The following is a 23418-nucleotide window of genomic DNA, read 5'->3' on the forward strand; positions in this document are numbered from 1 at the left end:
GGATTTTAAAAGAGCCTGACTTTTGGTTATGAATCCAAAAGTATCATCGCAATACAGCACAACAGCATCACGTGGGGGGTCAAATTAAACGATTATTAATGATAAAGGAATTACAGTCCTCTATCTATAAATCCATCTATCTATCCATTAGTAAAGCTAATGGTTGCAGCAACACTTGAGTCTTAAAAAAAAGAAGATTATAAATGTCTATAACTTCAACTGATGGACAATAAATTACTGTTGAAACAAAAATGTACTTTTTAAAGACGGTCAATCTCATCTGCAATACAATAATGCATTTAAGTGGAAAAAAGGTTGAGGGTTTTTAGCAGTATTTTTGCCAAGATTAAAAAAAGAGTTTAAAAACATCAAATTAATTACAGATCATGCTTCATTTATATCTATTTTTTTTCTTAAATATCTGGACAGCATACACAAATCATTATTCGATTTATTGGTTTTAACATAATGTAGATCCAATTCAAGATGTTTGTATCCACTGTCTAGCGATAAAATGATATCTTTTTGAGAGGAAAACACACTCAGAAGATGAGGTAAAAATCTGCACTTATACGTTTTCGAGCTGTAGCATGCTAATTAAGGTCAAGTATTCTACATGACAGGATAATAAATGGTTTCGTATTGTGCTCAAGGACATATGGACAGCGAGTGAAAGCGTTGCAGGTTTCACTATCTGGACACTGTCAAAACTGAATTATCGCTAACGGACAATTATGTTTTCACAGTGACGGGTTCATCTAAAAAGACATGATTCCCAGCAGTTTTTTTCTTTAGTCGGAGAGAAGACAAAACCCAAAAGAGTGAGAGAACAAGTGCAAAACCCACATAAGACGGTCCCTGGAGAGAATTAAACCTACCACGCTAGTGCTGTAAAACAATTCACTTTTGCTTCAAAACGTCTTTGTGCATCTTACTGTTTAAATTATTAGGTAGCTTTTTGCTTAATGTGGGACGGATTAAAAATGGTCTCAGCGGGCTGTAGCAAAAGTGTGGCTGTGTACTGCGATCCTCACATGCAGCCCGGGCTGGCGTGCTTCTTCCCCCCCATCTAGGACTTCATGCTCTCCAGCAGCCTGCCGATATGCATTAGAGCCCCTACATGATCATGAAGTGTAAACAGAATCGTGCCACCGGTCTCCAGGGACGGCAAGACATCCATGTGAGCGGAGCACCTTCTGTCACTTCCGAGTCGTCAGTGCACAGAGGAAAACTTCATTGTGTTCACTCTGAATAATTTGCTATTTCCACTCGCCACTGAACCTGGACTGAACTTCATTTATTCCTCTGGGGGTCGTGGGGGGCTTGAGCCAATCCAAGGTGACATTTGGGATACTCAAAGGACGGGTCAGCGAGCACAAACGCTCTCCGTGCTAGACTTCCTAGCTTACATGCTAGCCTGTGGTACGCCGTTTATAAAGGGATACATGCACTATCATTCACATCATCAAGTCTGAAATGCTCTTAGTCCCTAGAGTACCTGATTGTCAGATACTGTACGACAAGTTAATAGGAGCAGCACAGATTGCTTCTGAGTATCTATGGTCTAGTAAACAAAGTCGCCTTCCTGAAGAACCGCTGAGAGCATTCATTGTTTATGTTCAGTAAATAGTGATTGCTGGCCATTGCATCAGATTTGTCTCTTCACTGGGTGGATGTATGTGTTGCCCTCGCAGAACATCGGGTGTCAAAAATCCTCACCATGTCTGGTGTTGAATTCAATCGATGCCATTAGAGGTGTGTTTAAGATTCCATCACGTTTCTCAGTAGCTACTCAGCTCAGGAACAGGATATGAGGATATTTCTCGATGTAGAAAAATACATTTGTTATAATTCCCGCTTTTCAATCATATGAATTTAAATGTAGAACAATTTTCTCATTGTTCTAATAAATAGGGTGTTGCCATTCCACCATTTTTTTGGTTGTCAAAGATGAGATTGAAACACATTCATCTTACACAAGACTTATTTTTAAATGTTAATCAAATCAAATTACTTGTGATATTACATCATCTACTATACTATACTTTAGTATATGTTAAAGCAGGGGTTGCCGACCTTTTATGCACCACAGACTGGTTAAAAGACAGGATTATATCCACTAACATGCGGATAGAAAAAAGTAAAAATACTCTAGCATGACCTGCCAAAACTGGTTAGAACAAGATTTTTTGTGATGTTTATATGATTGTATGCCGACGATTGGTCTTCTGTATGTGTGTCTCCTAGCTATTAGGGACTTGGTGCCATTGAGGACTATGAAACAGAAGGTTTGTTTCTTAGAGTTATTGTTTTAATCATTTTCACTACTCAAGGGTCAAAAGCTATATCATGGGGAATCAGTTTTCTTTACTAAATGGAAAAACCTGTGAGGCATTAATAATAAATAGAAGATATACCTTTATTTGGGGTTTAAAGGACATAATAGAGTTGACAAGTACAGCAGAAGGAATGGATAAATGTTTCCCTTGTGTTTTGAGGTTAAGTTAGTCATGCGTTTCAACACCATTATGCTAAACAAGAAGCCGGGAACTAGAAAAAAAAACAACAAGCCGATAGTTGATTCTGTTCAGCCTCTCCGTTGAAGGAGTGTTCAATAAATATATATTAAATACTAACTGACATTAGCATACTGCATGCTAATTTCACAAGTTCCGAGAGAGAGGATGTGTTGACACTTCAGAAGACGGAATATTAATGAAAGTAATAAATTGACTCCTCTATTTCGCTGCCGTTTGTAGCTGGCAGGAAGATTAACTGCTGAAAAGAGCTGCGGTTTCTTTGCCAGAAAATGACAAGAAAAATACAAATAGATGGTTATCACGGATTGACCTGAGCTTCTGGGGTTCTTATAAGATTTTTGTCTGCTGCCTTTCTGTGGAATTTATTATTTGGCAAGAATTCCCAGCCCTAGCTTAAGGGTGCTCGGGCCGGTTTTGTTTATTGGTCAAGTGTCACACCAGCGCTAAATTAATCATACAGATGGACTCTAATGAAATGTCGAGACACGCGGCGAATACCAACGACATCGGTCCAGAATGTTGGCATCAGCGTCAACGATGTTAATTAGCCGGTATTTGCATAATAGCATGTTAACACGGTACACATGGTAAACCGTATTGTCGTTTAATAAGTTGCGAACAGGCCGCCATTAGCATTTTTTTTTCTGCTTCTCCCAAATCACCAGCTGCTGGAGATGAATTCAGAATCTTTAATGTGTTGAAAAGGGGGGATTCTCACAGGCAGGTAGATCCAGTGGATTAGTCTCCGAGCACATCATTTCTAGGGAACCACGTGGGTTCTGGGCTGAATGAGGAGAGGAGTGAGAGGGAGAGATAAAGCCCAGGACTATAAAGAACAACAATACATGGATGCTTCTGAAGCGGCAGACATTCACGACGGAGACAAGGCGCTCTTCAAACAAACCCGTTTGTACGGTTTCCTAAAACTGTGCACCTCAAAGATGAGTCGACAATCACTGCTCGGAATGGAATAAGAAAAATGAAGACAGTGAGAAGCAATTGTTGTGCTTTGTGATTCATTACAGGGCACAACAGAGAATCCATCTACGGCGGGATGACTTTATAATTCAGCCTCTGTCCGGAATGACGCCACAGATCACAGATCAGTGCCTTGGGAGGAACTACAATGAGCTCCGCGATAATGCCTTTCACACAGGATCTCTTCCCACTGAAGTAATGGGGACAATTTTAGGGGGGTGGGCAGGAAGAGTGAGAGGTCTACCCACTACAAGCGCAGAACTTCTCGTGTCTCGCCACTCTCGCCCGTAAGAGGATCGGACGTAATGGGGTTTTTCCGTGATACGGTGTCCTTCTGCTTGCTAGATAAACTACAAAAAATAACTTCCCTAAAGATAAGAGCGCTATTCCTGTCACATGTTACCGTCATTCCCACCAAGCGCTTTTGACAGAACACCGTTGTGACCTCGATGCGAGCCGAGCAAAAGCCTTTTTTGAGCAACTGAAAAAACACCTAATCGCCGATTCAAGTGCGGAAAATGGGCGCGATCAGCCAAGTGTGGATGTCAAGCAGCTGTAGTCATCTTGCGAGGAAAAAAAAAAAACCTCAAACAACTCCATCTATAAATGAAGGATGGCACCTCATTAAACATACTGATTCAATGCTCAGCCACAAATGGAATCATAACACAGCGAAAAAAAATAAAATTGGGACTGAAAATAAATTAAGCTGGAAATCAGAATGTACCGGCCATGTTTTCCATTGAGAAACATTTATTCATATAGCAAGCTATTATGTCGCTGAATAATATACTGCACTATCCCCGCAGGCCTGAGGGGAATAGCCAAGGCCTTAATATCAGGCATGCAAGACTTCTTATATTCTCCCCGTGGCAAGCTGCAGACCTAATGACCTCGTGTCAGCCGCAATGACAACTTGTCTGACATGTGAATATTTTATTCATTATATTAATATTACATCAGTTGTTGATGCCGCATCACTTTTTTAAGGGTTTTACGCCGCTAAACCCGGGAGCCACGGTGCAACAGCCATGTCAACAGAACACAGATTCGTGCTCAGAGCAAACTTCCATCCAACCATCGTCTTTGGGAATTCTAGCGCGATTCAAGAGGAAACCTGACACACACCCGTCACTCAATCACGTATTTAATCCATATTTTAATTTCACCTACAAACTTCCTCAATTGGATTTTGAAAATCCATGTGTCGGCTTGATATAAAAGAAACAAGGTGGCATAAAGTAATGTTTAACTTTAACAGAAGGATTTAATCATGATTAATCACATTATTTCACACCTCTGGTCAAAAGTACTTTGTAGTTACGGCTACATATAGTCCCTGCGTGGCTGTCAAATTCAGACCGGAAAAATATGGACACGGTGAGGAAATGGAAACCATAATAACTGGGTTGCAGGTGCAGTTTCATTAATTGTAGCAAACGGATCTATTAATTCATCTAAAGACGTAAAAAAATATCAAGACAATGAAACTAGATAGTTATAAGGATTATTGGATTAAATCAAGATAGTACTTGAGGCTATGTTGGTTATTCTTTTCTAAGCCAATAAGCAACATGGAATACTGAACAGCATGACGTGACTGTCAAGTATCATTTATCTGTCAATAGGGAAAAAAAAAAGTTAAAAAGTTACAAATTCTTAGTCCACAGGCGACAATAAAGTCTACAAATAGTGAACTAGAACAAAGACAGGGATTATTTCTTTACAATCCACAGTTTAATATATATGTATTGAATTGTAATACCCTTAACATGGGAACAGTCCATTAGAAACATTTTCTTGGTTCATGTATGACCTAAGACCAGCTAAATAAAGACAAAATACAAGAAATATATCTATAGATTTTCTGTAAAAGAAGAAATCTGAATTAATAAATAAAAGTAGTGAGGAATTTACTGAAGAGTACTACACTGTAACATGTGGTACCTGTAAGTTATTATATCGATTTAATATGAAAACAATGAGTAAAAAGGCAAAAATAAAGGAGAAAATGTGATATGAAAATGTCAAATAGTGAAACAAATTATTTAAAAAATGAAATTTGGTATATATTTTGGTGAGATACAACATGAGTCGATACCTTTAAATACCTCTGCTCCAGTAATAAATTCAAAGGAAAATTTACTTTCAATGTTTTCCCTCCTTGGGTGACACAGTGTGATCTTTTGAGGAATTGATCTCACCTTGTAACCCTCTCTCTCTCAGATCAATATCACAAACCTCTGACCTGCAGGATGTTAAGCCTCAAGTCCAGGCCCATTGAACACGCTGAGGCACTGACCTTTTTCTAAGTATGTATTGATTGTTTGTCAAGCTAGATAAACAGCTATCCTTATTTGAATGTGCCATCTGTGGGCGAGAGGTGAGACTCCGAGAACTTGATGAATTTCTCTTTCCATCGCGAGCGTGATTAGTATAACAAATCAAACCAGAGCTTGTCATGGGCAGAATCACCCACCGGTTGATGGGAAAACAATGGAAATAATGGAGCTTGGACAGGACTGTTCATTCCGAACAACACATCGCCTCTCTGTGATTCTAAGCGCTCGATAGTGCTCAATAAGATTGAATTCAAAAGGATTTCTTTTCATTTATATTGATCCTGAGACACACACTTTGGGGCAGAACCACCAATTGCCAGATGGAAATACGTTCATCAAGACATATGGAAATCTTGTTGGTTCAATATCCCCAAATATATGGCGTGTTCCTCCACAGATCGTGTCGTCTGCTCATTAGTATTGTTAGTGACACATCGCCGAGGCGAAGCGACCGCGACCCCTGCACGTCTTCCCTGTCAGCAATAGCTTCCTAAGCATCAATTAAATGTCGTGAATACTGTTTCTTCAGGCATACAGCCTTGATGTTTAAGCATATTAGAGGCAGAGATAATGTTGTAGCAGACGCCCTCCATGCTACATTGGCTTAATTGGTTTGTTGTGAATTCTGTGTGAAGCAATCTTCCTCCCTCTTTGTGCCTTCTTCGCTGTTTGATTTTTTTACAAAGCTACTTTGAAATAATAGTGTGTGCTTCAGGTTTCTATATTTGACCAGTCGTGTCGCTCGCGTGAGGGCGGGGCGCGGGGCCATTACAGCTAACAAGGACCACCTGGGCCCGCTGATATTTCTGGCAAACATCCCATGTTGTGTAGCGACGAACACACAGGGTGAAGTGTCACTCGCCTCTTGCCCTAAATAGCTGGGATTGGCAGCAAGTTCTAATGACAGTTCTTTTGACCAAAAGTGACTAAGGAAAAACAATTCATATGTCATATGAACAAGAAAAACACCAAAAGTAGAGATAAAGTCATCATTCTATACACTTAAAAATAAATAAATAAAATGACAGAATTACAGATGATATAACTATTCTGTTCACTGAAATATTAAAGGATGAATAACGGAGGAAATTTGGTTCTCTGCTCCGTTTCTTCAAAAACATGTTCGGCTGAGATCATTTATGGATTTAAGTGAAAATGGTTTAATTGCAGTTTATAATTTGGTTGACTACAGAAAGTGTTTCTTGTTTAAAGTTGGTGTATGATTGAAATAAGATAATATTGGAAAGAAAACTCAAAATGAGATTCATATATTTATATTACATTTTCAGGAAAGCTACATTATATTGGTTTCATCTGGATCCAATAAGGTTTTGAAGGTTTTAGTCTTCCCTTGTTTGGCTTCAAACTACCTTCTCCCTGGTCTGGAAAGGCTCTTTACAAATAACCATTACTAACTTACTTCTGCAACTTGCCCTTTTATTTAGCGCTAGCTAAATTTGGAAAGACTATAAAGAAAATGCCACCATTTGTTAACCCTTCTGTTACCTCTCGGTCAAGGTGACCCGGTGGCCTAATAAACTAATGCGTTTGTGGTTTCTCCTGGTCTGGCTCAAGGCCAGAAACAGATGACCCCGGACACAACATGGGATACCTCAAAACACATTCCCTTTTGGGCCTCAGGGTCACATTGACCCTGGGATAAAACAAGGGTTAACACGACCCTTAAAATGCAGGTTTTGATTCCTTGAATGATTAAAGGGCATGAAATGTTTTGTATTTTAAAGTAGTTGGAAATGATCTCCTTGGCAGAGGTATGCCATAGGTCAGAGCGTTTCTAGTTATTTGTGGTATGTAATTCCACACAGATAGTATTAGCTTGAAGTTTTTTAAAGTACAAATGGATTCCTAGAACTTCTGCTTGGTTTAAGTCATCATACAAAGAACAATTGAATCATAAAATAGTCAATTCCTCGCACATGCAAATGTAAACTTAAGTCAAACCATTCGTCCAAGTCAGTCAAGCCTTATCTCCTCAAACAAGAAACACACAGTCCTGCAAATTCAACAGAAATCCTCATTACTCCTAGAAGTCGTGCATACATTCAATTAAATAAAGGCGGCCTTACTATCGGACTGTGTGACACAGAAGGCTGTATTGAAACAGCAAATCAAATCTTGTCAGAGTAATAACGCAGCGTTCTCTCTGGCACAGCAGACTGTCACATGGAGCCAGGCAGCAGCTGCTTCACTGGAGCCACGGAAAAAAAACAAAAAAAAACTTTATCCATTAACAGAGGAACATGTTACGGAGGGTTAACGAAACATATTTGAAGGACCTTCAGTGCTTAACTTCTTAACTTTACTTTTGTAAAGGGTCTCTTTCTGTCATGGAGAGCAGTTTAGATAAAATGAAAAACTGGAAATATCGTGAAACAATTGAACAGAAACTATTTAATCTCCTCTTGAGATGTTCCACTCAAGTCTACCCTTGTTCCTTTACATTTACACACTCCCCTGTCATTAGAAACAAGGCAGGTGCCAAATCCAGCCGCTATTAAACTGGAATTATTCCTCAAATGAAAACCTTTCCTCCATTCAGTGATCTGGAAAAGGTCACACGCACGCTTGCATCTCCACCCGCTTGACAATTACAACGCCACTTATACATGGATAAGTCAGTCATCTCTGTTCGGCTCTGGTAAAAATAAAATAAAAAAAAATGCTCCTGCGTCTCTTCATGGCTCCCGGTTCACTTTAAGATTTAATCTAAGATATAAAATACCTGCAGAGCACTCAAATTATCCCCCTGGAAATCTCCTGGTTACGTTTCACACACAAAAATGACCACAATTTAGCTGTTAAAGGCCGCTGACTGTGAAATACTTTGCACTCCGCCGCTCCCTCTCCAGGACTTCTTCCACGCTCTGTCTTGCTGTTTTTTTAAGGCAGGAATTACTGTTTGCTTGTATGCTTGCTGTTGAGTTATATATGTTTGACTGACAGGTGACCAACGGGGAACTTGTGAATATGATTTCTCAGCTTCGACATCTCAGCTTCTGAGTAGAGTCTGGATACGGTGCTGTTGATTGTCTGACAAGGAGCATTGTGCCGCCTGGGGGCCACACATGGGGGCCCTTTGACAGCTCATGAGCACATTGTCAAGATGACATCAAACATGAACTACCGTTGTATTTATTTATTTAAACTTTCAGTTTCGGTGTCAGTGATGGTCTTATAGGGGAAGGGGCACTTGATCAGGTTAAGGGAAAGGGAACACAGGGGAAGAAGACCCAAATTAAAATTATTATATTATATATATTATTATTATTAATTAAAATAATACTCTAACTTTGATGGAAGTATATGAACAAAACTAAGTAAGAGAGATCCCCAGAATGTAAGCTCCTTTCGCCAATGATGAGGAGGAGGAAAAGGAGTTAAATAATTTAATCTTCATTTTAGCAATTGTAAGGCTTATGACCATTTCCTCCCCTTTCCTTTTTTGTCATTTGTTTTCAAATGTATTTTTATATATTTTGGAGAGGTTATCCGATTTTTCTTTCACCCATAAATAAATTACATTTCCATTTTTAATTGTCTTTCTTTATTCCATGTTTAGTTTTCTGAGTTTTTAATATTTGTATTTTAATTTATTAGAATTATTTTAAAACAAAATAAGTTGTTTTAATGGTCATTTTTTCTCTCATTTTGGTGGAGCTCCACAGCAAAATGTATACTGAAAAATATGTTAAAAATATTCAAATTGTAAGCCTTTAACATGTTTAAAACTTTAATAGAAGTATTTTGAGGGATTAGATTATCAAGCAGGAGGTCAGAATTCTACATCTCCACTCATACATTATGAATATAAATTGATTTAAGATACATTTGAGTGTGACCACTTGATACAGCGTCTCCTGTTAATAAAACCAATCTACATCACTTTCATTAGTGACACCATCTTTCAACATATTATTATAAGCGCTTGAATATTTAATAAAGAAGTGTCATTATATATGAAATACTGAATTATTAATACATTTGTAAGTCAATCCAACTGTGCAGAAGATGGAATTAGCATTTATATTCATATATCATCGATCATATCAGTAAGTTTGGGGTTTTTACCCAAAAAGATGCTGCACCCCATTTTGGAAAGAAGCATTAAATCAATTTTTACCTTCTTTATTATATCCCGAAGGCTTGTAATGAAGTATTGGAGTGCGGTATATCCTCGTGTCGGACTCAGAATGAAGGGTAATTAGGAAGCAATGGAAGAAGAATACAAGCGCACAAACCACTGGCGTGGTTAATGGAAAAAAAAAAAAAAGAAATCCACAAAACAAATGTGTTTTTTCATTTCTTCTGCGATGGTGAAGTAGTGCATCTACTTACACGCCACACAACATCTCAGCCGTGTCCACCACTCCAGGGCAGAACACAGGCACCAGCGCTGGGGACTAATTGACCAGCGCGGCCGCATGCATCAGCGTGCAAGTGGAAACTTAGAGAACATTCTTTAACCGCTGATGTATCCAGTCCAGTGCTGGTCAAACATCACGCACTGGCTTCATATTCTTTGGCCGCTCATCTTAACCACTGTCAGCTGAATAGATCACACTGTAAGGCTTCAATCTCCTTCAAATCAATCACGCTGATGTTCCTGTGGAAAGAAGGAGAGATAAAAAGCCGACTGGAGGCTGTCAGGGCTGTGAGAGCAGAGACCGTCAATGCCTCACTTAGACAGCTTGTCTGAAGGGGCCGTTTCCCAAGACAGGAGGACAAGACAGAGTTCACCTGCATGCAATGGAAAGTTTTTTTTCCTTGGTGAAGCACAATGGAGGATGTAAACAGCGCTGCTGATTTAAATGTCCTCCTGAATGAGGAAAAGAAATTCAATGAATCACTCTCCAAGTTAAAATGGCCACAACCCGTTCGCCGGTTATTTCAGCTCGAGTGCCATCTCGCTCAAAAGCGCTCTCTTGAATGGACTGTGAGGGGAAAAAATAAATAAATCAAGAGGTGCACAACATCATAGCTCCTGCAACTATTCAAAAGTTTTGGCTGATTGATTTTATCCACCCTCCTGTGGCATTGTTGCTTCTCATTTTCCGACACAGCATGAAAGCCAGTGGAATAAAAACATCTTAGCAGCAAACGGGCCTCTCCATGGCAACAGTATTGATCAACTCTCCGAGTACTTAGAAAAAAAAAAAATCCATCCCTCGCGTCAATTTTCCAGCATTAACAGTTCAGCAGATTGCCGGGTCATGAATAGACAGCCGTGATATTTGTAATCTGGCGAAAGAAAAAATGTACAATCAGATCCTCTAATTAATCATTTATCGCCGCACGACGCAAGAAATGACCCGATGGTTCTCATGGAGGAGCAAAAGGAGAGCGGCTTGGAATGGACAGCTCGGTTTTCAACCTCTGTCATTATTCACACATAATCACTTCTTTTCTTTGATCCGATTTTTTCGGCGGCTGCGTTTTGGCGCTACGACCCGTCTTCCTCGTCATGGCTAATGAGACTAAATGGGGCTGGGAGTGCTTATTGCTTATCCATCGATCCTACAGTATCATGTGGCCTCACGTTTAAGCTAAAGCGGTTATCCTCGGCGCGATCATCACCCCTAATCACCGCAGGTACTCGCTTTGCTGAAGGGCAAACGAGTGAGTTCAAATCCTCTCAGGTGTTCGGATTCAACTGCCGGATAAGTTCATATTTATCCCGGGAATACATTTGGGAAATCATCAGTAATACAGGGTGACAGTGTTACATAGAGCCATGTCAATCAGCCAGGATACCCGAGGCTTGTTTGGTTTGGCTACAGGTAAATATCACTGTACGCCGAGCTGTTACATCACTTTTATTTTAAATAAACATTCAGTCAGTGTGAGCACTGACACCTTCGTATTTATTTTTCCATTTACTTGCCCTGATTTGAGATGCAGAGCTACGCTCTGTATTTGGTTCCTGATTTAAGATGATTATCTGTCATCTTCAGGAAGCTGACAAAAGGATCGCCCGTCATCGGAATAATGTAATTTCCTACTCGGTCATTGGCACTTCAAAGTGACATGTCACCTCGAGTGCCTCCTTAAAAAAAACACCAGTGATTTAAAGTAAAGTACAAAATAGATGGTTAGTCTTTGTGTGCTCTATGTCAAGTGTCAATCAAGAGATTAGACAAACCATTGTTTTTGATGTCACCCGCTCAAATGTATACTTATTTCAATGACACTATAGAAGGTTCATATTTTCAAGTACGCTAGAATCTAGCATGAATTTGACTTCAGCATAGATTTAACTGCTAAAATGCTTAATTACTTGGATTTAAGTACTATTAATGTACGAGTGAAACTATAATACAGTGTGAAAGTTTAGTTATGTGACCATAAAGTGGTGATTCAGCCAAATTTGAAATGTCACTCATTTTCGCCCTCATGTCAACTAAGGGTTGGGATTATTTTCTGAATAATCTGTTCCTTGTTAGCGTTAAAGCCAAAAATGTATGTTCATTTTAATGTAGCGACTTGAGCCAAGTTGACTTCCTCCAAAATGAAAACCTGGTCGGTAAAGTCATATATATATATACAGTATATAGTATATATATATATATATATATATACAGTATATATATATATATATATATACAGTATATATATATATATATATATACAGTATATATATATATATATATACAGTATATATATATATATATTTATACACATCTTTTAAATAACAAGGGGCAACCAGCCTTCATCACAAGTTAAAGTGCAACATAAAAAAATGTGGTGACAAAGACACGCATTACTAGTTTTTCAAAATTAAAACTATACTAAAGTAATTTACGTTGATTACAACCTGGATCAGATTGGCACGATGTGTGCGATACGTTCAATAACACAAGAATGACTATGGTGCATTCAATAGCGTGGGACAAATTTGATTAAATTCTATACAAACAATGTTTACTGAATGAGTATTCACGAAATAGATTCCTTAACAACAGAAAACGGTGTGTCAAAACTATCTGGTCTCTCAAATGTTGTCTTAACTTTTATACACAGGTTTTCCACAAATATAAACATTTCTGATCTTGTCCTGAGTCACTTCTGTCCTATAAGGCTTCCTCTTCACTTTTGGTGCTTCCCTAACTGTAGGCGTACCGTTATCCTCTACCCTGCCTTCAGTCTCTTCTTCACCCCCTTGATCCATTACTCTGGATCATTCATCCCAAATAGCTGAACTCTTCAGCACCCTTATGTCTTCCTCTCTTTCTTTCTTTCACACAAGAATTTCATGAGTTGATTTAATTTTTTTCATGGTTCTTTAAAGACAAACTAATCCTTATACATTTTTTATTAAGGATTGCTCTCCAGAGTAACACAATCCATACTTTTTCACTGTAATTTAGCCATAAGATTAGCTTGTCAGTTATAATCCAAACAAAGCTCTCCAGCACAATTAGGCTTTAACTTTGTTACGGTGGAAATGGAAAATGACTGTATAATAGAAATTGTTAAAACAAAATATGTTTAGGTTAACAGCCTCAATAGCGCGCCCACAATGCTTCTCTTTCTAATTCTAACACTAGATATCTGGAATCAGGGTGCGTCAACCTTCGATGGTGCTTCAAATTGAGCCAAACAAATGCAGTGAAAATGCGTATTGCACTCGGATGACGGCGGGTTGCTAAAAGCACTATGATGGTCTGTTTCAGTTTAACAGCTACTTAGAGTCGAGTCCATCATTTGTTAAATTGATGTGAAACAAAAACCCACAATAGGACGGCTGAGCGCCGATCTCCTCACCACCGAGCGATTATTCCACAACACTGACTGAACACAGGAATTCTTTATTTCCCATTAAAACCATGTTAAATTTCATATGTCTTCTCAATAATTCATCAGCACTGCAGTCGCGTACATTTATCTCATACATCTCACCTCTTAAAATCCACATGTACAGTTTTTATCTGTCAATGCTGATGCCTACAATGTGCCTTGGATAGTAACACTATAACCTCAGCTTCGTAAGGAATCCCTGAGTTCAATTCACACAAAAAAAATACATATACGAGGCTTCTATATTCGTGTGCAATTATATGAAAACGGGCCCACTATTTGCAGGAGGGGGTTGTTGAGTTTGGGTGCGATTGTGCCAGGATGTCAGTGCCCACTCATCCAGACTCTGGCGTGTGACTGGAACAGACGGGAGCTGTTCTTTCAGCACCACCGGGGACAAGCAACAGCACCATCAGCTGTCTCATCCACGCTGTGCCGTAGGAACGGGGCGACCACTAGGGGTGCAATAATTAGTCATTTTCTATTCAACAAAGATCAGCTGGTGGACGATGAATTTTCTAATCCATTCTGACACACTGTACCGCTTTGAATGTTGAACAAAGCATACATGGGAAGCTAAAGAGTCGAGTACCGTCCCTTCATACGCTGCTCTTTCAAGTCATGAGACATGCAAGTGTGCCCCAGACATGCTTTTGGTGCCACTCATTGTGATTATAGGATGTGAATGGCTTTACAATGACACAATAACACAGTGCAATTAAAGAGTGGGCTGTTCATCATGAACAGAGAGAGCTGTAATGCCATTCAGCTTTTAAAATTTTAATGACACTTGTTGCCGCCGTTCAATCTCAAGACAAATATCATGTGCTTTCAATCTCATTTTATGATAATTATCATCATCTCCTTTTGTATTTGAGATCAAACTCAGGGTCCTGGGGCCAAGAATCGGCCCAAATACTTTTTACCACTATGCATGTTTATATTTACCAATATCGAAGTTGTCAACCATTTGTTTCTGGCATAGATCTTAAATGTCAAGAATTAATTATGGTTATACATTCATAAATTCCATTTTTTTTTAATGATGTTGATTGCGATAAAATTTGAGAAATGAAAGGATAATTTATTTAAATGTCAAGCAGATGACATCAGTTAAAACTTATCAGGAGCCAAGGTCTCAATCAGGAAAGTTCTCACACCGTTTTCTGTATTTTTTCAATTTTTGGTAGGAACCAGTAAGGTCTACATTACCCCCCTGTTATGCATTTAAAAATATAAATCAACTGTTTAAATGTAAAGTGGTAAAGTTGCTGGCTTAGCTAGTCGATAACTTTTTTTATCTTTGTACATTTTGAAGACTATTCTGAATTCTGTAAATCTACAATTCAAGATCAAACCTGGAATTTCTATTATGGCAGGAAATGTTGAAATGAAAATAAACGTATGTTACAACTAAATGATAAAAGTAATACAGATTTATGTACATATTTAGATTAATATGTTTGCAATTTCATGGGCTCATTATGCATGTTTGTTTTTTTTTTATTTAAATTCAAGGGGGAATTGTTTTGGTGTAATGCATTAGAGGAACGAGTTTGGGGGTTCCCAGTGAAAGGTTGCTTGGTTCTTCTATTGGGAGGGCTGGCTCCATTTGGTATTCTCGTTAAAGTCAATATATTTAAATTAAAAAAAAATGGCAATAACTAGCAAACAAGAGGCAGTGGAGAATAATATCAAGCTCCACAGAGCAGGCACACGACTTGCCTGAAAGAGGCGCAGGATGTTGGCGACCATGATCGATACCGAGCTCGCCGAGGCTCCGATGACTCCCACCACTTTCTCCGGCTTGACAAACACCGGCTCCCCGCTGGTGCATCTCACGTCCGACGTGTCCTTCGTGATCAAGGCTTGGACGAAAGTTAGCGACTGTTCCAGCGCGTAAGTATCCCTGGAGCAAGTGTCCAGCACCCGGGCGCCCAGGGTGATGTTGGGCAGGAGTTGCTCGTCCTGGTTGATCTGATCCAAAGCGTACATCATGGCTTCGAGCCTCTGGATCCCGTTCTCCTTTTTGAGCTCCCCGCACGGCGTGCCGTCGGAGCCCCGGGCGTGGACCGGGAAGAGCCCGCCGAGGGTCAAGTGTCCGTCGGTCCGAATTGAATGTGGCGCGTAAGTCTCCTGAGCCAGCGCGGAATCCACCAGGAGGAACCAGAAGAGTCTCCACAGGCAGCGCGACATGGTTAACTTTTAGGGGAATGTCCAAAAAAAAACAAAAAACACAACAATCCGACGATCTGACGGGAAAACGAGTGCGTTAACGCCGAGCCATCCTCCCGTCACCAGGGAGGAGATTCAACAAGCTGGACTGGGGAGCCAAGACGCAGGAGATGGATCAGCCTCGCTGCGCCCATCGCAGCTTGTTGATAGTCAAGCTTCCCTCACGACGACCCCACATCCACGAGAAATACCCCAAGAATCGAAACACCCGATTTTTGTCTAGACGCGAGATTAAAAATGAAGCAGATTTTTTTTTAAAAACTGACCAAAATGCGATCTGAAGTAGACGACACGACCAGGAAAAATAGTCTCAATACTCAGATGTTATCACCGGCAGAAGTGGGTGACATTGCCCGGACCAACTCCGCGGGAGCGCAGCAATGCTCGGCCGGCTGCTGCTGCCGTCTCCCCCGGGTGAGCACACCATTCCCACAGTCTTGAAGGAAGAAGAAGAAGAAGAAAAAGGAGGAGGGAAAAGAAGAAGAAGAAAAAAACACGACCTGCTCGATGAGAAGCCAAAGGAAGATATGATGATAATTAAAGCCCCCGGTCTTCTTCTGTCTCTGCAACCGGTCGCATTTATACAAAATGAATGAGTCACAGCGAGGGATTCGCTGCCGAGTTTGCAGCCCCTTCTTCTGGGTGAAACGTCACTCGCTGAATGAAAAAAAAAGGAAAAAAAACAGTAGTATCACTTCGTGGCGAGGTTTTGGAAAGAAGTTGGCGCTCGCCGTCTTCAGACATCAGATCAACTGGAAGGTAAACAAGACGAACAAATGCACTTATAGACTTGAATAGTAAGACAATTGCTCCTCTGAGAGGCTCTCAGTGCGCAGCATCTCAGCATCCATAATCTCTCCTCGCTCCCTCCGCCGCTTTTTATCCCCCAACAAAAAGTGGGAGAGTGTTTTCTGTTTGATGTAACAGGGGTCTGCGGCTTTGCAGGAGGAATGCAGAGCAGCAGATGTGGGAGAAGAAGAAAAAATATCCTTCCTCTTTGAGAAAGTGCTTTTCCTGAAATAGTTTGGGATTCATTATGGATGCACCTTTAAATCGAGGGGGGGGGGAGCTGGTGAGGGAGGTGGGGGAGGGAGAGGAGATCACACACACGTTTGGAGGGGTCCAGGCTCGTCTCCCAGGCAACCCTTCTTCACAAGACTCATCCTACACGCACAGTGCTGGCACCTACATTCACAGCCTGCACTTTTATATGAGCGAGGAGCCCTCAGATTCATCATCATCAACCGACTATTAAAATATCACAGGTGGTGATGCTACAAACTTCAATACTGCTCTAGTTGTATGGAACTTCCTGCCAGTTTGTGAGAGGAATACAAATGTGTGGGTTTTTGTCCCTTTTTTTTTTGCTGAAATATCAATTTTAATCTTATGTAAGGAACCGTCATGATTTTCCATCTTGTGTTAATTAAGCGTCTTATATTTACGGATAATTGTAATTACAAACTATGGACACAAACCAAGTAGAGCAGAAGGCACAACACTAATTATGAAGTCTCACAGCTGCACGGAGAAAGGACCCACGGCAACTTCCTTTGGACGCATCAGTCTGTCGATAAAGGCGCTGCTTAGTCTCATGTAGAGGGCGAGGAGGCAGGTCTTTAACATGGATGAGAGCTTCACTAACATCTCCCCCCCTCCACCCCTCCACCGCTGCCACATCCTCCGATGCCAATATCCCAAGCTCTGCTTAATCATTCTATTAAGTCTGTTCCTAACAGCCAACGAAGGCGGCTTATGCCCCGAAGATCATTGCAAGGTCACCGGCGGCCCAACCTGAACTTCAAAGTACGATATAATAATATGTTTGTATCAAGTCTTTCCTTCTTAACAAAAAACAAACATTTTCCATCTCTATTTCAATGTTGAGTCCTGGGGGCAGCAAGCCGAACAAAGATGCCCAAAATTGCCATTACATTTGTGAGAATACTGATTCTCTAATTCCTCCAGGCAAACAGAAACAGCCTCGCCATCTTTTCCCCGCGTCTGACCAACGGTATCTTTCCAGGAACAGCATTTAACCTTAAAGAGAACCTGATATGTCGATTTAAGTTTCTCTCAAATAGATCTTGGACCTCTATTGTATCATCAGTATTTTTTTTACAAATCTCTCTTTTCCTCCAAGGGACTCATTGTATATACAAAGCAGGGCGTGATCACAGCGGGCTGGAGGAGTAGTGAAGGCATTATTACGTCATAATCTACTCTGCTATCATATTGAGGGACTTACTGCATTTTACAGGAAAGTTGGAGTTTGACATTAGTTGCCCTTTAATTAGCTCTTCCCGCTGCAGAGAAACTTTGGTTCTAACTTGAGTCCCTCCTGGATGAATGAGCTCCTTAACAAGGTGATGTGTGTAGTCACTGATCGAGCACAGTATGTCAGGGGACAGTACCAGCCCCTCTCCTCTTCACCATATATACTTCAGACTTCTGCTACAACTCAGAGCGGACTCTCGTCCAGAAGTATGCTGACCACACTGCCATTGTTGGATGCATCAGAGAGAACAGCGAGGACGAGGACAGGAGTCTGACACGTGACTTTGTGGACTGGAGTGAGAGTAACCACTTGCAGCTGAACACCTCAAAGACCAGGGGGAGGTCCAAGACAAGCCACGTCCATTGTCCATCAGAGGCGACAAGGTGGAGATAGTTGACAACTATAAGTACGTCGGTGTGTGGCTGGACAGTAAACTGGTCCTGCAACACAGACCATGTGTATAAGAAAGTTCAGAGTACTGAGACTGTACTTTCTGAGGAGGCTCCGATCATTTAACATCTGCAGGAAACTCCTCTGCATAAGAGGAGATCAATGGACAAACTACTGTCCATCATGGATGATGACAGTCATCCTCTGAACACTGTCATCAGTGAGTAGAGAAGCAGACTGAGTGCACGAATGCTCCTCCCCAGATGCAAAACTAATAGAATCAGGACTCATTCATTCGATATTAGGCTGTTTACTTTTGAGTTTGGGGGCAGGAGTGGAGCGAAAATATGATGATATTCCATGTTAATCTTTGTATCCTTTGTATTTGTTATTTTTTTCTTTGATCCATGTTCTTGATCTTCTTGCACTTTCTTTTTATAAAAACTTTGTTCTTGTTCCTAATGAATGTATCGTATGTTTTGCTGTGTGCTGGCTGGAAAAACATTTTTTCCGAAGGAGACCTCCAGAGGGATCAATAAAGTTTTATCTATCTATCTATCTATCTATCTATCTATCTATCTATCTATCTATCTATCTATCTATCTATCTATGTTGCCTTGTGATTATCTGTCAACAGGTCTCAAGCCCTTTGTAACCCTTAGTTTAGATCAGCTCCAGCCCGACGCCACTCCATTAAAGCAACGCTATGTAAGATTGAATAAAGTCGCCCAGTGGTAGAAAAGGAGATTGCAAAGTTTGACGCTTTTTCCTTTGATGACTGCCCAGATGTGGACAGTTTGATTCACTGTTTCACTGATCATTGTGTTGAAATACTGGATCAAGTGGCACCTGTTAAATCGAACTTGAAAATTCAGAAAAAACGGTGCCCTTGGACAAATGAAGATCTCCTGAGTCTGAAGAGACTTTGTCGAAAGACTGAGCGTCTCTGGAAGTCCACTAAACTTGAGGTGCATAGACTTCACCTCAGGGATCTGTTGACTTCTTACAATGAGATGGTAGAAACTGCTAGATCTGATTACATCAGAAAACTGGTAGCAGCAAATAGGAAAAACCCCAAAGTTTTGTTTGACACGATCAATTCTCTCGTGTCTCCTGCTCCTCAAATCACGCCTGTCTTCTGTGAAGCTAACAGCAATGCATTGTTGAGATTTTTCATTGACAAAATTAAATTGATCAAAGAGAAAATCTCTCCCCCTTTGTTTGGAACCCCTACTGTCTCTGAGCCCATCTCCTCCTCTTGGTCCTCCTTCACTGCTGTATCTTTGGGTGATATTTCAGCACTAGTGAACAAGATGAAACCCTCCTCTTGCTCAGATGACGTCCTTCCTTGTAGGCTTTTTATCAAAGTATTTCATGTAATTGGCCCCTGGGTTACCAATATGGTGAACCTCTCCCTTTCCACAGGGGTTTTTCCCAATGCATTTAAACATGCCATTGTGGAGCCTCTGCTCAAAAAACCAGGCCAACTGACCTCAGTAATTTCAGGCCTATTTCTAAGCTCCCTTTCTTGTCCAAGATCTTGGAGAAGGTGGTGTCTGAGCAGTCTTTGTTCCTGGATCAGAGCGACATCCATGAGAAGTTTCAGTCTGGCTTCCGTAAACATCACTCTACGGAGACAGCTTTATTGAAAGTGTCCAGTGACATCATGATGTCGGCTGACTCGGGTAAATTCACTGTTCTGGTTCTTTTGGATCTGTCCTCAGCCTTTGACACAGTTGATCACCAGATCCTGCTGAGAAGACTGAGGGATGAAGTGGGACTGTCTGGGTCTGTGTTAGAATGGTTCTCATCTTACCTTTCTGGGCGCAGTTTTAGTGTATCTGCCAATCAAATGAGGTCTGAATCGGCAGATCTGTTGTGTGGAGTCCCTCAAGGTTCTGTTCTGGGTCCTTTATTGTTTTTGCTGTACTTGATTCCCCTCGGTAAAATCATTCAGAGATTTCCAGATGTTTCTTATCACATTTTTGCTGATGACATCCAGCTCTATTGCTCTTTTGATCCAACTGAGCCCCAGAGGCTGAACAGCTTAGTCAATTGTTTGCTAGAAATCAAACAATGGCTGAGTGAAAACACTTTACAGCTAAATGTGGACAAAACTGAAACTCTGGTGATTGCTCCTGATGATAAGATTCCAGGGTTGAGTCAGTACTTGGGTGACTTAGGTCAGTCTGTCAAACTGAGCCTGAGAAACCTGGGTGTTGTATTTGATAAAGACATGTCTCTTGTTCAACACTGCAGAAAACTGACCAGAAACTGTTTCCTTCAACTGAGAAAAATCTCTAAACTTAGGAAAATGTTGTCGGAACGTGATCTGGAGCTTGTAATCCATGCGTTTGTTTCTTCTCTTCTGGACTATTGTAACAGTTTGTTTTCATGTCTTAACAAGAAGGAGCTGTCTCGCCTGCAGTTAATACAAAACTCTGCAGCGAGAATTCTGACCCGCTCAAGTAGAAGAACTCACATTTCTCCGGTCCTTAAAACTCTTCACTGGCTTCCAGTTTCTTTCAGGATCAACTTTAAAATTCTGGTTCTTACTTTCAGAGCTATTCATGGTCAGGCTCCTCCTTACATCACTGATCTGATCCAGCCTTACACCCCAGCTCGGGCTCTGAGGTCTGTGGATCAGAATCTACTTATGGTTCCACGCACACGGCTCAGGACCAGAGGAGAGAAATCTTTTCAGGCTGTTGCTCCTAAGCTTTGGAACGATCTTCCTCTCTCTTTGCGCTTGATGGAGTCTACTGACTCCTTTAAGAAACATCTTAAGACGTTTCTATTTGTTCAGGCTTTTCCTTGAATTTCTCAAACTCCTGTGTTGTTCTCAGTATTATCTTGATCTTTAAAGTATGTACTTTTTTGAGTATTGTTTTGATTGTTTAAGCGCTTTGTGACCCTGATCTCGAAAAGCGCTATATAAATAAATATTACTTACTTACTTACTTACATTGACATGAAAACTGATGGTTCCCCATTCTGGAATAACAATGGTATGTAGTGAAGATTACTAGTAAATTCATGAGCATTATTCTGCCCAAGAACTGGCGGTTCTTATCATCTGAGAAAATATCTTTAAAGTTGAAAAAGTTGTGCTGCATAAAGAAAAGAAAATTGATGAATAAATGCTTGTAAGTAGCACTTTCTGTTCCCAACTTCGAATTAAAGATATTTCTAGGTGAATGTCGGTTTAAAGGTTTGCTGTTCTCTCAGAAGACGAGCACAAATTTGTCCTTCGAGGCACACTTTGAAACAATGTTCCTTAAAACGCACCGCATCTCCCGAGAGCAGGCGTTTACTTGAAGAGACCGAGTTTGTCAAATCCGAAGTATACAAAGTATAAGGTACACAATAACAGGCAGATTGTGGCGTCGCCTTTGACGGATTATGTTTCTCCTGTTGCCTCCATCTTCTGTCGCCTTCAGCGCTCAGTCGATAAGTTCTGTTTGCGGAGCAACAGGGATGAAGCCAATTTTTTATTTTTTTTATCCACAAGAAGAAGCAATTTATCCAAGAAGGGACGTTAATATTTTATATTTTTGAGTCTTTTTCCCAAGGGAGGGGGTGATGTGAAGTCATTAAAGGGTAAATTCAAAAATCAAATTTACTCATTTTCTACCTCTTGTGGACTAAGGTTTGGGATTATTTTCAGATGAATCCGATCCTTTCAGAGTTAAAGGGATGAATATAAATTTATTTTAAAACGGCTCAAAATAATCATCCTAAAAGACAAACGTAACATGCCGGATCCAAATACCTCCATACTTCTCGTCTGTAAAGTCTTGAATTGAAGCCCCGTTATGAGGAATTGTTCCGGAAAAAACAAGTCTATATTTTAAGATAATTTGTAGCAGAAGCTTGAGCAATAACATGCTACACCGACACAAACAGGAAGTACTACGGGTAAATATCGCGAGCACTTCCAGTCTACAGGAACTGGATTATTTCCTTTTAGAAACTTGTTAGCCGCTAAACTTCTGCTCAGGTTGAAATGCAATACAAAATGAACATTACAGACGAGCAGTATGGAGGTATTTGGGTGTTTTTTAAGCATCTTTTTGGACGTTGGTTTGAAAACTAGTCGCTGTATTAAAATGGAATTAAGTTTTTGTCTATAACCCCAAAAAAAGGAACCGATGTCTCTGAGAATAATCCCAATCCTTTAGTCGACAAGAGGGTAAGTAGAAAATGAGTGAAATTTACATTTTTGGGTGAATTTACCCTTTAATAAGCAAAGCGTTGAAGTAGAAGATGAAAACATTTCACAGCTATGTTCTTTTAACACGTTTGAAGGTTAACAAACGTATTTCTACCTTAATCAGTCTCGTCTTTTGAAGAACGAGCCGAGGATTTGCGTTTAGGGATAACATGGGGACAGAGTTTCCATTATTAAACCCCTTAGATTATGATAAGTACAGTCGCGAGATCAAAGTGCGTCATTAATAATAGATGACTTGGAAGGACACGTGCCATGTCTTGGAGGCCAACTTAATCCTCACAATCAATTTTTTAAAACTAGTCCTCCCATGTTGAACATTAGCACTGGCATGCTGACGCTTACACAGCTTCATTTTTCAATTGGAAAGGACATTTCTCTGGAAAGAAAAGAAAAGATGCCCAAAGCTGGTTCCAGATATTGAATTGTTATTAAAGCAGGCACTGCCTGGAGTTTTAGTCTTTCATTAAACACCGAGCATCATCAATAAAAGGGTCCGGCTGGTCAAAATAGAAAAACCTATAGAGTCAAATACGCGTTGTTCGGGTAAACGGGTCAAATTATGACAACATACTACTGCCATAGTCATCTGATAATTAAAGGATTATA

General features: G+C 40.3%; 1 protein-coding gene across 1 annotated transcript in view; it reads right to left on the reverse strand.

The window, feature by feature from the left end:
- The window catches only part of grm7 (glutamate metabotropic receptor 7), a 136947-nt gene extending 120027 nt beyond the window's left edge, over window positions 1-16920 (reverse strand). The window contains exon 1 of the mRNA XM_087780777.1: window positions 15401-16920. Within this exon, the coding sequence (XP_087636903.1) occupies window positions 15401-15871 (471 nt within the window). The 5' untranslated portion in view covers window positions 15872-16920. The remainder of the gene's footprint in view (window positions 1-15400) is intronic.
- Window positions 16921-23418: the final 6498 nt, after the last annotated feature.

The sequence above is a fragment of the Callionymus lyra genome, chromosome 19 (genome assembly GCF_982586985.1).
Source record: "Callionymus lyra chromosome 19, fCalLyr1.hap1.1, whole genome shotgun sequence".
NCBI classification, from domain to species: domain Eukaryota; kingdom Metazoa; phylum Chordata; class Actinopteri; order Syngnathiformes; family Callionymidae; genus Callionymus; species Callionymus lyra.